Source organism: Zeugodacus cucurbitae, chromosome 3 (assembly GCF_028554725.1).
Source record: "Zeugodacus cucurbitae isolate PBARC_wt_2022May chromosome 3, idZeuCucr1.2, whole genome shotgun sequence".
Taxonomy (NCBI): Eukaryota; Metazoa; Arthropoda; class Insecta; order Diptera; family Tephritidae; genus Zeugodacus; species Zeugodacus cucurbitae.
Window position 1 is genome coordinate 16,952,799 of NC_071668.1, and position 14,166 is coordinate 16,966,964.

The 14,166-nt window shown below is 38.6% G+C and overlaps 1 protein-coding gene across 1 annotated transcript in view; it reads right to left on the reverse strand.

Annotated features, from left to right (window-relative positions):
• Positions 1 to 9,126, reverse strand: part of LOC105217238 (kinesin-like protein CG14535) — a 128,794-nt gene extending 119,668 nt beyond the window's left edge. The window contains exons 1-3 of the mRNA XM_011192145.3: positions 8,910 to 9,126; positions 7,570 to 7,612; positions 1,721 to 4,023 (exon numbers count right to left, since the gene is read on the reverse strand). Of these exons, the coding sequence (XP_011190447.1) occupies positions 1,721 to 4,023; positions 7,570 to 7,612; positions 8,910 to 8,956 (2,393 nt within the window). The 5' untranslated portion in view covers positions 8,957 to 9,126. The remainder of the gene's footprint in view (positions 1 to 1,720; positions 4,024 to 7,569; positions 7,613 to 8,909) is intronic.
• Positions 9,127 to 14,166: the final 5,040 nt, after the last annotated feature.

Genomic DNA, 14,166 nt, shown 5'->3' on the forward strand with positions numbered 1-14,166 from the left:
ATTGCCGATTATGATTATCACTATACTGAAGAAAATTATGAAAAGAAGACTCTCAAAATGAGTTCTGTGTTCCAAGTTAGTTATAGGGTGATATAGGGATAAATATGGCTATAGTCATAGAAGGTTCTAGTCATATTGAGGTTAACTTAATACAAAGAAGATACGAAGGAAAAAATAATATTTATACTCAGCTAAACTCTAATTCAAAAGAGTAAAAAATGGGAACGGTGATGAGACACGCTTGGAGATCTATCAAGTTATATAGAAAGATACAAGGCATGGATTGAAGGTAAAGGATACATAAACCCGATTAGAGAGTTTCTAACAAAATTATATATTGCAGACTACTATGATTCCCTGTCAATTTTTACTTCCTTCTTTCAATACTTTCACAATCTCCTGACAACTCCTTCGATATCTACCAACAACAAGCAATTAAGGCATTCACTTTTTAAATTTTAATTAAAATACAATTAATTAATTATAAACACCTCAGGTAATGCACATTATTATTATACAGCCCAACACTTCTACTCTTTTGCTCATTTCCTTTTGTGCCACCAACCAAAGGACTGCCGCCATAACATAACTTCAAAACGAGATAAAAATCTCTAATAGATTTCCGCTTCATTACGCTCAATAACGGTATCTAAGGCTGCGGCGTACATGAAAAGCGTTAGTGGGCGGCTAATAAAGAACTAATAAAGAAGAAAACTCATTGTAGATAATAATCATAGGTAAAAAGTAGGAAACACTAGCTGTAAACAGCGCAGAAGATAGAGTAGAAGTGGATGAATAAAAAGCCGAAGCCGGCATAAAAGCGCAACATCGATGAATGCTTATCGTCTTCATTGAAGAAGGTGAATGCAAAGGTTTTGTGTGACTGCCGCTGGCGAAAGTCAAAACAAGGCGGGGATCACTTAATTAAAATCACACACACCTCTCATAGGCAGCTATAGTCTCACATATTGTAGGTGTTGGTTGTGCTGGAGGGATTAACGAAGTTTCGTTTAACTGAGGTTATTTAAATGGCTTTCAAGTTGGTAAGAATTTCATTGCAGCAGAGTAGAGAATACAATTTAGACTTTAGATGTAACCCAGATCTTTTGTTGATTTCTGGAGACTCGGATTTCTGGAAACTTATAGTAAAGATCTGGCGAGCTCGGAGAACATAATACTTGATTTTAGAATGAAGTTCTCATCAGCGAACTTTAAAAAGGAAGGGCCTCGACAGATTCCAATAACTATTTTCGAAAGTGTTAACAAAAGCGGATTCATCTACGTAAATACTGGAGGAACGGTTGTTTAGGAGATGAGATTATACAATCAAGGTCCCGCTACCACTACTCTTCATAACCAGTAGTTATCGAAATCTCTCACTTTACTCTTCATCTCTAACAAATACTAGAAAGACTCAAGAATAGGGTATATTTATCCAACAGAAAAGAACTGTCTCACAGCCAGATAGGCTAACTTCGGGTTTCGGACCTTCGGCGGAATTAGAAAGATAGATTGTAAGAACTCGATAGCAAAGACAGTACTTCCAACACTCAAAACCTCATCGGCCCACTTAAGACCTTCGTAAATCTTACGAACTTTCATTAGTCCAACCATCAAACAAGCTGTCAATTGGCGTACCCCGACATCCCTTACTCAAATATGCACTTTCAAAATCTCCCCACACATCAGAATGCGATACAAAAATCGAATTTAAACTTACCTGGCATAATAAGCTGCCGCGGCCATCGCCTGTGCTGTCTCCAAACGCAACTCGATCTTGCCATGACGATAAGGCAGTTTGGCCGTGCCATCCTCTTCGAGGACAAGCACATCCTGGAACTCGCCGGTATCCTCTTCGAAAACGATTGGCAATGCAGTGGGACGTGTGGGATGCAAATTGGATATGTTAGTGTTGCTGTTGTTGTTGTGGCTATTGCCGCCGTTAAGGTTGGCGTTATTATTATAAGCGGTTTGTGGAGCTTTGTTGCCGCCGCCACTATGTGCCGTTAATGAGGTAGCATGCGAATGCAACAGACCAGCTTGTTGTAACAACAACTCCACTGAGCTATCAGAAACATCAATGGACGCCGCGCAGGTGGAGTTCGAGTTGACTGCCGCCGATGGTGGGTTGGTGGCATGCACAGTTGCTTTTGTGGTGGTTAACGGGATTGCAGATTGGGTTATCATATTTTCAGCAGGCCTTTGTGCACTGTTGTTGGTATTCATAAATTGTTGTTGTTGGGATTGCAGCTTTTGTGCAACGTGTTGGTCCGCATGGGCGCCCAAAGGATGTTCGCGCATCAGTGTGTGATTGGAACGTTGGTGTTGCTGTTGCAAGTGGTGCTGATGCTGCTTTGGCTCCATAGGCTGACGCTGAGCCGTTGCCTTTAACGCAGACGATTGCGCTTGTTGCTGCTGTTGTCGCTCGCGCAACTGCTGATAAAGGTAAGGACGTTGCTCGCCATCCGCTTTGGTGCGCTGTTGCGGATTATATTGTTGTTGCTGCTGCTTTGGTACTGATTGCTTTGTCGGACCCGCAGCTGGTGGCGCCACGTATGCGGGCGGTTGCATGGGCAATAATTTGCTGTTGAGCTTGCCATTGCCGCCCAACTGACCTGCATCCATTTTGCTTTGCATACCATTCGCATTTGTTGTTGTTGTATTACGTTTATTTGTGCCCACCTTCGCGGCGGCGGCAGCAACCAAACGTTTTCTCAGCTGCCGCGATGGTGGCAGTGGTGGTGCCTCGTCCTCACCCACAGCACAGCCATCTGTGGTTCTCAGATTCTTAGGCGGCGGCATCGGTGGGCGCTCTTTAATCGTCTCGTAGACGTGATTGAGTGGCGCGGGTGGCGGCGGTGGATTGGCAGTCGACGCAGCATCGGATTGCAAGAGGAAATGTTTTCGACTATCCACAGGTTCAACATATGCATCAGAGAATTGGAAATGTTGCTGAAAAGATGTGTAAGTGCCGAACTCTTTTGGTGCTGCGGACTCGGTTGGACAACACGCGGTAGTAGTTGGCGCCACCAGCGGTGGTGGTGGTGGCAACTTCAAGAAGTGTACCGGTTTCTGTGCAACATGTTGCTTGTTACTACCGTGTATGGGCACAAATGTTGCCAGCGCGGAATTGCCAGCTTCCTGTGCGGCAGCAGCAGAGTGTGTCTGCTGATTACCGAAGGACAAGAATTGTCGCGGCGATTGCTGTGTGTGCTGCTGTTGCAGGTTTCTTTGCTTTTGTTGTTGCTGCTGTTGCGCCGAGGAGCTCGCAAAATTAAGCTCCACCTCTTGTCCCACCTGACGTGCAGCCAAGAAACGTTGTTGCTGCAGCTGGTGCCTCTGCTGTAACTGTTGTGGTTGTTGCAGCAGCGACTTATTCGTTTGTTGTTGCTGCTGCTGTTGTTGTGCTGGCTGTTGTGGTCTCTCTTGGCTATGTTCCGCTTGGAACGTCGTCTGGTTCAAGAGATGCCGCTCGTAAATATCATTCAATAGATTTGTAGCGGTTTTGGATATTTGATTAAAATTTGGTTGCAACTGGTTCGGTTGTTGTTGTTGCTGTTGCTGTAAGGGTATGCGACTCGCCTTCGTCGGCGATGCGTCGCGTTGTGGCCCACCATTTGTATTGATTTGTTGCATTGCTGGACGGCCATGGTTTGCTGCATTGGTAGCCACCAATGATTGCGGCATTGACACCGCAATTGATTGCTTCGTTGCAGTGTCAACGTTGCTTGGTTGTTGTTGCAACTGTTGTTGATAGTGTGTTTGTTGTTGTTGCTCGTTCCAATTACGAGTCGTTTTGGCTAGTTTTTGTGCGGCACTCGAATTTTCATTGCCGACTGATTGCTGCTGCTGTTGTTGTTGTTGTTGCAGCTGATGTTGTAATTTACGTTGTTGCTGATACTGATGATAGCTTTGACGTTGCTGATGGCCACCACCAGCAGTTGTAGCTTTTTGTGGACCATCACGTCTAACGGCCGAGCCGCTGCTGCCTGCCCCATTGTGTCGTGCCCGATGCACCGAGGCCTGAAAAAGATACACGATGAAACGTTTAAGAAATAAATTTAGTTTGGGGAATGGTGTTTAGGAATTTGCAATACGCAATTTTTAAAAATTTACTTTGAAGTTTAGTTCCGATTTCAGGACGCTACCAAAGAGAGAAAGAGCTCGGCTTCGATAGCACAGCAGCAATAATAATTTAATATTTTTGTTGGGAAACTTCAAGACAATCAAGTTTCTTATTACAAAGTACTCAATACCGATATTGGATCGGAGACCTTGCGAAGGCATATCAAGAAGCTAATCCATAAATACGTCAGCGGACTGATGGTTCCGGAAAGTAAAATATATATATATATATATTTCTTGAGCTTCTCGCATCGATATCACTCTATATAGAGCTCCGCAGAGAACAGAAGCACCTCCCAGGAACATAAAGTAAGGCAGACACTTGAGACTTTTCAAAAAGAGTCTGAAGAAACTCCTCCCGTGAAATATGACGGAAAAGTATAAACACACCTCATTAAGAACGAGATTTCTTGAGCAGTTGCCCGTCAGGATGCCGCATTAAATTGAACTTCTGCTTATCCGGACTTGCTCCAACCCTTTATCACCTCATGCCTTTCCTTTGGTCGACCGTCATCGAAATGGCTCGTCTTCATATCATTCTATAACTAAGAACCCCAAAATCCCAAGTTCAAAGGTATTCGGTGAAAATATCTTTGTTGGAGGGATCAAGTAAAGAAGGACATGGAACAAGCTTTAAGGTTTCTTATTGGTGGTGAATGATTCACTAAGGAGAATTTAGTCGCGCGAAGAAGCGTTTCCTCAAAGTCACATTCATTGGGCAAGAAATCTCAAGCTGAGTATGATATTCGATATATTGACCTTGAGAAATTCGAAAACGTTGAGCTGATATCTTTAACCAGCACATAGCACATGGATTCTTTTGGCCAAAGGTGGGTGAGAAAAAATCAATCAATCTCACCTCAGAACCGAAGCACAGTTTCATAAAGTACCCAAAGTGTTATTGAATCCTAAACTCTTCGACTGTCTAGAAAGAAGGTTAAAGGTTCCTTTCAAAGTGATTTCTCCAACTACAGGTGACTCGAATTTCATATGTCTTCCGTCGAAGGAGTCTCCACTGAGACCTATCACAGTAACCTAGCCTAACTTTCTGTTCTTTCGACTGTTGATCTCCAGTAAGTTTCTTAAAACAGGATCACTTATCGTCCACTAACCACGCTCCACTCCAATCTAACATGCCAGAGAGCACTTGTCACAAATACAAAAGTCTGCCACGCTCTTTTTAAGACATTTATCTATAATACGCTCCCCCACCAAATGAATTAGAAATACGACCAAGATATATGTGATTCCAAGCATGAAAACATATTAAAGTTTATTATGTAAATCACTTGAAATTCCATGTTTACACGCTTCACAGTTGTTCGGCGATTGCCACTGAATTGTGAGCTTAAATTCTAATTTTACGACAACACGTCGCATCAATTTAAATGCGAACACACGAAAATCGTCGAAATCGTCGTCGTCGCCGAGCAGACACAATTAAATCATTAAAATCGTCAAACAAGATGCAGCGACATGCAATTGCAGCCGGAGACAAGTTGTAAAGAACGTCAATGACGGAGCGGAAATCGAGCAATGAAGAGACGCGTCGCGTGTGCCTCTGTGTGTGTGCGTGTGTGTGTGTGGATGCAACACGAGCTAAATGTGGAAGAATTTAGTGCCACGCACCAACACACACGCACACAGCTGCTTGTAAACAAATATGAAAGTGATACGATTGCTCCTACATACCGATTGCTAGTGGGCCTGATGAAGAGAGCGGTGGCGAGTGGAGGCCGAGGCGTGCGTGTGGAATTTGGATTTTTATTACAAGTGTAGCATGTGGCTGGTCGCATGCCGCACGCCACATACCACATTGACATCGTAAAATTTACTATCAAAATAAAACAGAAAAAAACAACAACAACGAAAATGAAAATTCCACCAACAACAACAGGCAGTTAGAACAATAGTCGTCGCTATCAAAACGAAGAATTCCATCAAAATCACGAGCAACAAAAAGTCAAAACGGCAACAAATCAGCCACCGACATCACATGTGGGTGTATGTATGTATATGTGAGTGTGTGGGAGTGTGCGTTGGGCTGTCAAGGAATGCACTTGTAGTGAGACTGAGGTTAGCGTGTTTGTTGTTCGAGCTGCGGTCGAAGTGTGACATGTGGTTGCATGCCACAAAAAGTTGTAAAGTTGGCGAAGTCATTGAATAAAGTGACGGAATTTCATTTTCGGAATTTATTGTTTTAATTTATACATTTTACGCCCTGTTAGTAACAATTTAATGTAATAAAGAGATGGTAGAGCATGGTAGTTTTACAATAAAAGTCGTTGCTGCCTTCAATGCTAAGAGGATCTACTCTTCTAATACTTTTGCTAATAATATTTGTTCCGTTGCCCTCATATAGGAATTTCATTCAATAAGACTCCTTCATTAGCCCCAAAGCTATTGGCCCAAGTTCAAATTTAAGGCTATCTTTCCAAAAAAGATGCTGTAAAACGAAAAATTCTTGCCCCATCACCCTATTTTAACCATAACATGACTCCAAATAACTATTACAAAGCTAGAAGAAAAACGAAAAGATCACAATCTCTGCTACATGATACTTTGTAGTTTCTCGGTCTAACAAAATTGTTCTTTATACCGACGATATCAAGCATGATGACATCTGCACATTCTGTATCATAAATGAAGGTCTTATAAGTACCATCCAACGAGCTACATACAACATCTGAAGGTCAAGAGGTCAACTCAACGTTATAGCCTTTTCACATAGGAGCTAATTGATCAATTAATCACCCTCTGCTCGATTAAAACCCTGATTAAGATCGATTTACTATACAAAATAAAAATCTACATCAAATTTTAATTGAATTTTAATCGACTTGAAAATGAAATGTAACTAAAGACCGTATTTGTAATTATATTTACGTTCTTTGTCTGCGAGTTGTTGTTCACGTTACACGACGGTAGATGTTGCTGCTAAAGATAGCAATCAGCTGTTGAAACTTACCAACTTCTTATGAAAAGCAAAACCAAAAATGTGCAACAGCTGATCGATTATCGAGTAGCCGGCTGTGTGAAAGGCAAAAACTGGGTTTTCAATCAAAATTTTAATGCCTTTGTTTCAGAATTTATGCAATACATAAGTGTAATATCATATTTTTTATTTGCCTCCATACAATGTAGAGAAACTCTTTTAAAATTATGCCTCGATAGTAAATTTTTAAATTTTGTATTATGCCTTGGTCGAAAATTTCGATTTATGGAAGGAAATTTGTATGAAATTTGACTTCTATTGCGAATTTCAAGAGTTCGAGTTATGGTTTCGATTTAAGGAAGTTTGAGTTATTAAAGGAAATTTGTATGAAATTTCTAAACGCTATAGCTAATTCAAAGGTTCAAGTTGTGGAGATCGTCGAGTTATAAAAGTTCGAGTTACGGAAGTTCCACTGTAATTATAAAATTAATATTTTTCAAAATACTTACAAAAACTGGCGCTTCATTAGCCGAAGAGTCTCCATCACTGCATCTGCAACAAAAAGAGAATTAACAATTAATACGTTTGATTTGAAAATAATGGCGAAAATAATCGCATAAACAAAGATGCAGACCTAATGATATTAAAACTTCATTATAATTATTAACAACAATTTAACAAAAATTAAAAAAAACTCATTAATAAAAAACAAATATTGCAATGAGTTTTAAAATTCAAAAGTTGAAGTGCAGAATTGTTTTCAAATATCGTCGTTAGATGGCGCAGGTAAAAGCAAAGTTTCTACATTTGAGATGTGTTTCCGCACTAGATTGCTAGCAAAGTTTCAAACCCCAAAGCATATAGACTTTCAAACTATGTTATATTTTTGCATACGCACACATACCATGGCTCTCAAAATGTTCCTTTTTCTGTTCTCCTCGCTTTGGTCATTTTAACTTTTTCGGAGTTTCAGTTGACTTTGCTAAGAATGTGTTTGAAACTTTGCTAAATTGGGAATATTTCAGAAGGTGAGAAGACTTTAGATTAATGGAAAGAAACGTTTTATACGTTCTCTGCCAGAGTGCGATGAGAGAACGTAAAATATTAAGACGGCAAAGATCGTAAAATACGTTACTTTTAAAATACTCTACTTTTACGATATATGAGAGAATATGATACCAAAATCGAGTTTTCGTAAAATGTCGTATGTATTTCGAATTCTGGAAAAGAGAATATCGAAGCAAAAGATCTCATAACACCACAGACTATATATGTATTTGAAAAAAGTAAGTGAGCAGTTATACCTAAATGAGCTCCAGGTAATGAAGCAATGGTCAGATTGTTCCTAAATGTAATGAGTTCTCATGAAGTCTCTTCGAATTAATTCTGACTAAGGACTTAAAGTACTTAAAGATAGATAAAGGTGATTCGTCGTGAGAAAAACTCCTGATTACAGTAATCAGATCTTCGGCGGATAGGCGGATAAGCGTCATAGTTCATAAACAGATTTGACATTGATTCAAAACACTGTAATCAGAAAAGCCAGAACATTGTTGAACTCTGTGAAGACATAATTCTTCTTTGTTGTTTAGTAGTCCAATTAGAGGCAATTGTGATTTGAAGGTAGTTCCTATTTTTAGGGACTTGTAAAGGAATATTTTCCAATTTTTTCGAACTAATATATGACTGAAAATAATCTTAAAAAAATGGACTAAACTAAAGTGTTATCCGAGTAAAATGGAATGTTTTGATAGGAAGGTGGCATTAGAGCATTAATAAGTACAATATCTATAATTATTTGTATGACTTTTTAATAAAAATTGGTGAATTAAATAATAAAATTTCTTACCTGCCACTACTCTTGCGATTCCTCGCCGATTTTGTACGCTGCAACATATTTGGCGTTTCAGTTCGCACACCTGTTCACAAATACATCTAGAAGATCATTCGGTGGATAAACTGTTTTAAAGAAGTTAATGTCAGAGCCCCTTGCTCTAATTTATTTCACACACATTTCCATATTCATATTAACAATGGTGAGTATGTATGTATGTTTCGATGCCACATGCCTTGTCTTAGAACTGTAATGAAAAAAGAAGTTACGAAAAAGCAATGAATGGAATGATGATTTTTTAAGGAATCTACAAATTGATAAGAGATAAATGATAAACGAACGGCAATGCGAAATGTGCGTATTGAATGAGCATTCAAGTATGGCACCAGGTAGTATTTTTTAATTAAAATGCAAAATGCTTGTCACACTTTGGACGACTTTGATGCGGTTGGCGCGATAAACCACAAAAACAACAAAAAACAAAAAGTGTCGAACTAAATGAGAAACTGCTTGAATAACCGCTTGAATGGTCGCAGAATTTCAAAACTCAACTTTTCTAAATGTTTCATTTGTAAGAACAACGCATAACGGTAAACGGCACGGCACCTCATTACGCTGTCTTTGTTGTTGCACATTTGATATTACTTCATTTGGTATTTAAATGAGAAGGCTGTCTCATTAATTTATAGTCCATACAAGCATATATACTATTTACCCGCTGATTTCTTATCTCTTATCTGCTAGCAACGGTATATATGTTTGTTTATGTGTGAGTAGATGAAACTCAAATATGGAGTAAATGATTTTTAAACGCAAACTCCATTTCAGCTGTCTTGACTCTTTACGCTTAGCGCTACCCACACCGCCGCCATTGCACGCGCTTGTACCTTCGCAGTACGTCGTTGCTTCGTCGTCAAAGGATTGTCTCTGCAGGAATAACAGTCTTTTGAGAGCTTCCTTTTATTAATGAAACGAAAAAAGGAAACGCATATCTGCGAGTTGTGAATCAACTCAAAATTGCATTGCTCCCACACATTTTAATGGGTATTAAGAGGAACTCTCCTTTTGACTAGTGCTCAACCGAAACCGAAAGTTATTCGGTATTCGAAAAATACCGAGATTGTTCACGCAGTTAATATAGAGAGAAGCAGAGAAGGGAAGATATAAGAAAATATACAGAAAGGCATAAGAGAGAAAGAGCGAATAGAGGTAAAAACAGAGAGAGATAGAAGGAAATAGACATGGAGAGAGTCATATAGAGAAGAAGAAAGATCGAAAGCCATTCTCTGCTTCTTTCTATTCCACAAAAATAACAAAAATAAACCTAGCCAAGAATTGTTGGTCTTAACGAAGGTTCTCTCATATTATTTATTGAGATCTTGAGATCCTACTGAATAGAAATTGGTTTCATAGAGCCTTAAAGCAAATAAACTGTCAAAACTCTTAGAAATATCAGAGTCAGATCTTTCCGTGGACTTGACAATATTGATAACCCGGAGCAACTTTACGAGGCACCTCGATTCGACTATTCTAAACCCGAGTTATCTCACAAATTCCCAAAACCGAATTACTGTTCCGTAATCAAATATAACCGAAACCTTATATTCGATCGAACACTAAGGGTAAACCTAACCCACATGCTGTGCGGATAATAGCCAGAATTGTCACTTGTTAAACCCCCCTCGACGTGCGATATTGCAAGCTGTTTATGAACACCAAAGCTCGGCATAGCGCGTCATACTCTGAAATATTTTCACACACTCACTGCCACATTTTCATGGTTTGTTTGCGTTTTTAGAAAAGTGCATATGGAAATCCCGGATAAGACAAATAGAGCTGAGCATTTTATTAAAAACAGCAAAAGTAAAAGTAAAGCACAACTTAAACGTCAACAGGACATTGCTGTACAGTGGGACTTCATCGGGGATTTGGGTATTTACAAATGGTGTAGGGAATAAGAAGCTTTAGTAGAAGTTTAATAAAGCTCGTAGAACTTTTATTTTGCGATTAAAGCTCGAAAGGTAATAGATTCTGGAAAACATTGCTGAAAGGTCAGATAGAAAAGTACAGATCAAGAAGTGACCTGAATTTGACACACCATAAACTGAAGAGACCCACAAAAAGCCTCTAATTTTGCTCCTTGGAGCTTTTTTGAAGATAGGAAGAGCTCTGGTTCCATATCCCTAAAGATTTATGGACAAAGATCACGAAATCATAGTGTTTTGTCACGATTTAAGTGAAAACACAGAACCTTAGGAAGAACTCTCGACGCAAATAAAGAAAGCTTTGAGGAGAAGTACTAGATTCCTTCAGAAAAATGGCTTGAAATAATACATTAGCAATAACTAGTTAACCATCCATCAATGTGTTTCTAGATTTTGATTTTTTCCGCAATATTTATCCTTCCTAAACCACCGTGCTGTGCAATGCTATACGTAGTGCCACTGTTGACACGCAAATAGAAGCTTTAAAGGAAATCTGTAGTGACATTTCTAATGATATGATTGCACGTACGTATTTATGTATGTAAGTATGTGTATAACGGTACATAGCAGCGCATAAGCAAATATGCATGTCGATTTAGATTCCAACCCATTTATGAGAAATAATAAACTGCTTTGAGCTCGGAAATCATATTGTTTGAGGTGCGATAAAAATCACGCAGCCACAGCACAGCACAAAAGCCACACGAAAGCTGCCACTTGTTTATGGCCAAAAGGAAAAAATAAAGAGTCTGAAACTAAAAAACAGGAAGACTTTTTTGAAATAAGTGCAATTACGGGCATACATATGGCGTTGGTTGAAATATACTGCTATCGGAGTTGAAAAAAATACAGTATTTAACTGTAGCGAAGGACTATGGTGAGGTGTATTGATACAGGTCCTCTGAATAAATGAAGAAAATTTTAACCAGTTCATGATGAAAGGCAATAAATATAAACGACTTTCTTTGAAGAAATAGTTCTTTATTTGTAACAGTATAGCAATTTTAACTTGGCTCAAATGAGGCTCCTAAATCTAAAAATCAGTTAGATAATTAAAATTTTCGGTTAGAAATGAAGCTTCATCGCTTGTAGAAGTTCCATAAGGCAGATTTAACAAAGCACCAAACATCAACCGACTGAAAAATTAAATTGATCCAGAAAGGAGACTGGTCATAAAGACTGCTAGCTTCTCAACAGCGATCTAGCGTCTTAAACTTGTTTACAAATTATATATCATATGAGACGTATATATGATAAGATAGTTAAGAGAAGACCACAAGCTTTATAACGGGTGATTTTTTTGAGGTTAGGATTTTCATGCATTAGTATTTGACAGATCACGTGGGATTTCAGACATGGTGTCAAAGAGAAAGATGCTCAGTATGCTTTGACATTTCATCATGAATAGACTTACTAACGAGCAACGCTTGCAAATCATTGAATTTTATTACCAAAATCAGTGTTCGGTTCGAAATGTGTTTCGCGCTTTACGTCCGATTTATGGTCTACATAATCGACCAAGTGAGCAAACAATTAATGCGATTGTGACCAAGTTTCGCACTCAGTTTACTTTATTGGACATTAAACCAACCACACGAATGCGTACAGTGCGTACAGAAGAGAATATTGCGTCTGTTTCTGAGAGTGTGGCTGAAGACCGTGAAATGTCGATTCGTCGCCGTTCGCAGCAATTGGGTTTGTGTTATTCGACCACATGGAAGATTTTACGCAAAGATCTTGGTGTAAAACCGTATAAAATACAGCTCGTGCAAGAACTGAAGCCGAACGATCTGCCACAACGTCGAATTTTCAGTGAATGGGCCCTAGAAAAGTTGGCAGAAAATCCGCTTTTTTATCGACAAATTTTGTTCAGCGATGAGGCTCATTTCTGGTTGAATGGCTACGTAAATAAGCAAAATTGCCGCATTTGGGGTGAAGAGCAACCAGAAGCCGTTCAAGAACTGCCCATGCATCCCGAAAAATGCACTGTTTGGTGTGGTTTGTACGCTGGTGGAATCATTGGACCGTATTTTTTCAAAGATGCTGTTGGACGCAACGTTACGGTGAATGGCGATCGCTATCGTTCGATGCTAACAAACTTTTTGTTGCCAAAAATGGAAGAACTGAACTTGGTTGACATGTGGTTTCAACAAGATGGCGCTACATGCCACACAGCTCGCGATTCTATGGCCATTTTGAGGGAAAACTTCGGAGAACAATTCATCTCAAGAAATGGACCCGTAAGTTGGCCACCAAGATCATGCGATTTAACGCCTTTAGACTATTTTTTGTGGGGCTACGTCAAGTCTAAAGTCTACAGAAATAAGCCAGCAACTATTCCAGCTTTGGAAGACAACATTTCCGAAGAAATTCGGGCTATTCCGGCCGAAATGCTCGAAAAAGTTGCCCAAAATTGGACTTTCCGAATGGACCACCTAAGACGCAGCCGCGGTCAACATTTAAATGAAATTATCTTCAAAAAGTAAATGTCATGAACCAATCTAACGTTTCAAATAAGGAACCGATTTGCAAATTTTATGCGTTTTTTTTTTTAAAAAAGTTATCAAGCTCTTAAAAAATCACCCTTTACATACTATTTTATCCAGATGAGGTTAGTCTATAATTTAAGAACTAAGACCTACTTTAAAGCATCGAGCTTTATTTAATTTACTTGAAGTTACTGTAAGGACTGTTTTTTCAGCAAATGACAATAACTTAAGGATTACCTCGAAGAAAGGATATTTGTCAAATATATTTGGTATAAGAAAAATATATGTTAAATGGCATATCCGAATATAAATTTTGTATTACAATTTTCATAATAAAAAGAATGCAATTAAATTGTAAATGAATGAATATTAAGTACTATATGTGGATCTTAAATTGATTAGACTATTTTAACAAGTATGCTATTTTAAATTTAATGAAAATGTTTACAAATGTATTACTTCAAATAAAATTTTTGTCACCACCAAATGTTTGTAAACATTTTGCCATAATATACAACAATATTACTAAATTCACTTCAATTAATTATTCATAATATTTAGATTTGTTACGACACTTTATTATTTATTAATTTACTAATTGAGCCACCATATTCAATGGTTCGTACATTATTTGTATATATATTTTTATGTTTACATGCATCGAGGTCACAAAAATACGTTTCGACACCTAACATAACCACCCCAAAATTAAAAAATTTAAATGGAGAAAATGAGATAGTATAGCTTCCCAAATAAGCCTGATATTTCAGTTATGATTTAGTTATACTGCGATTTCAG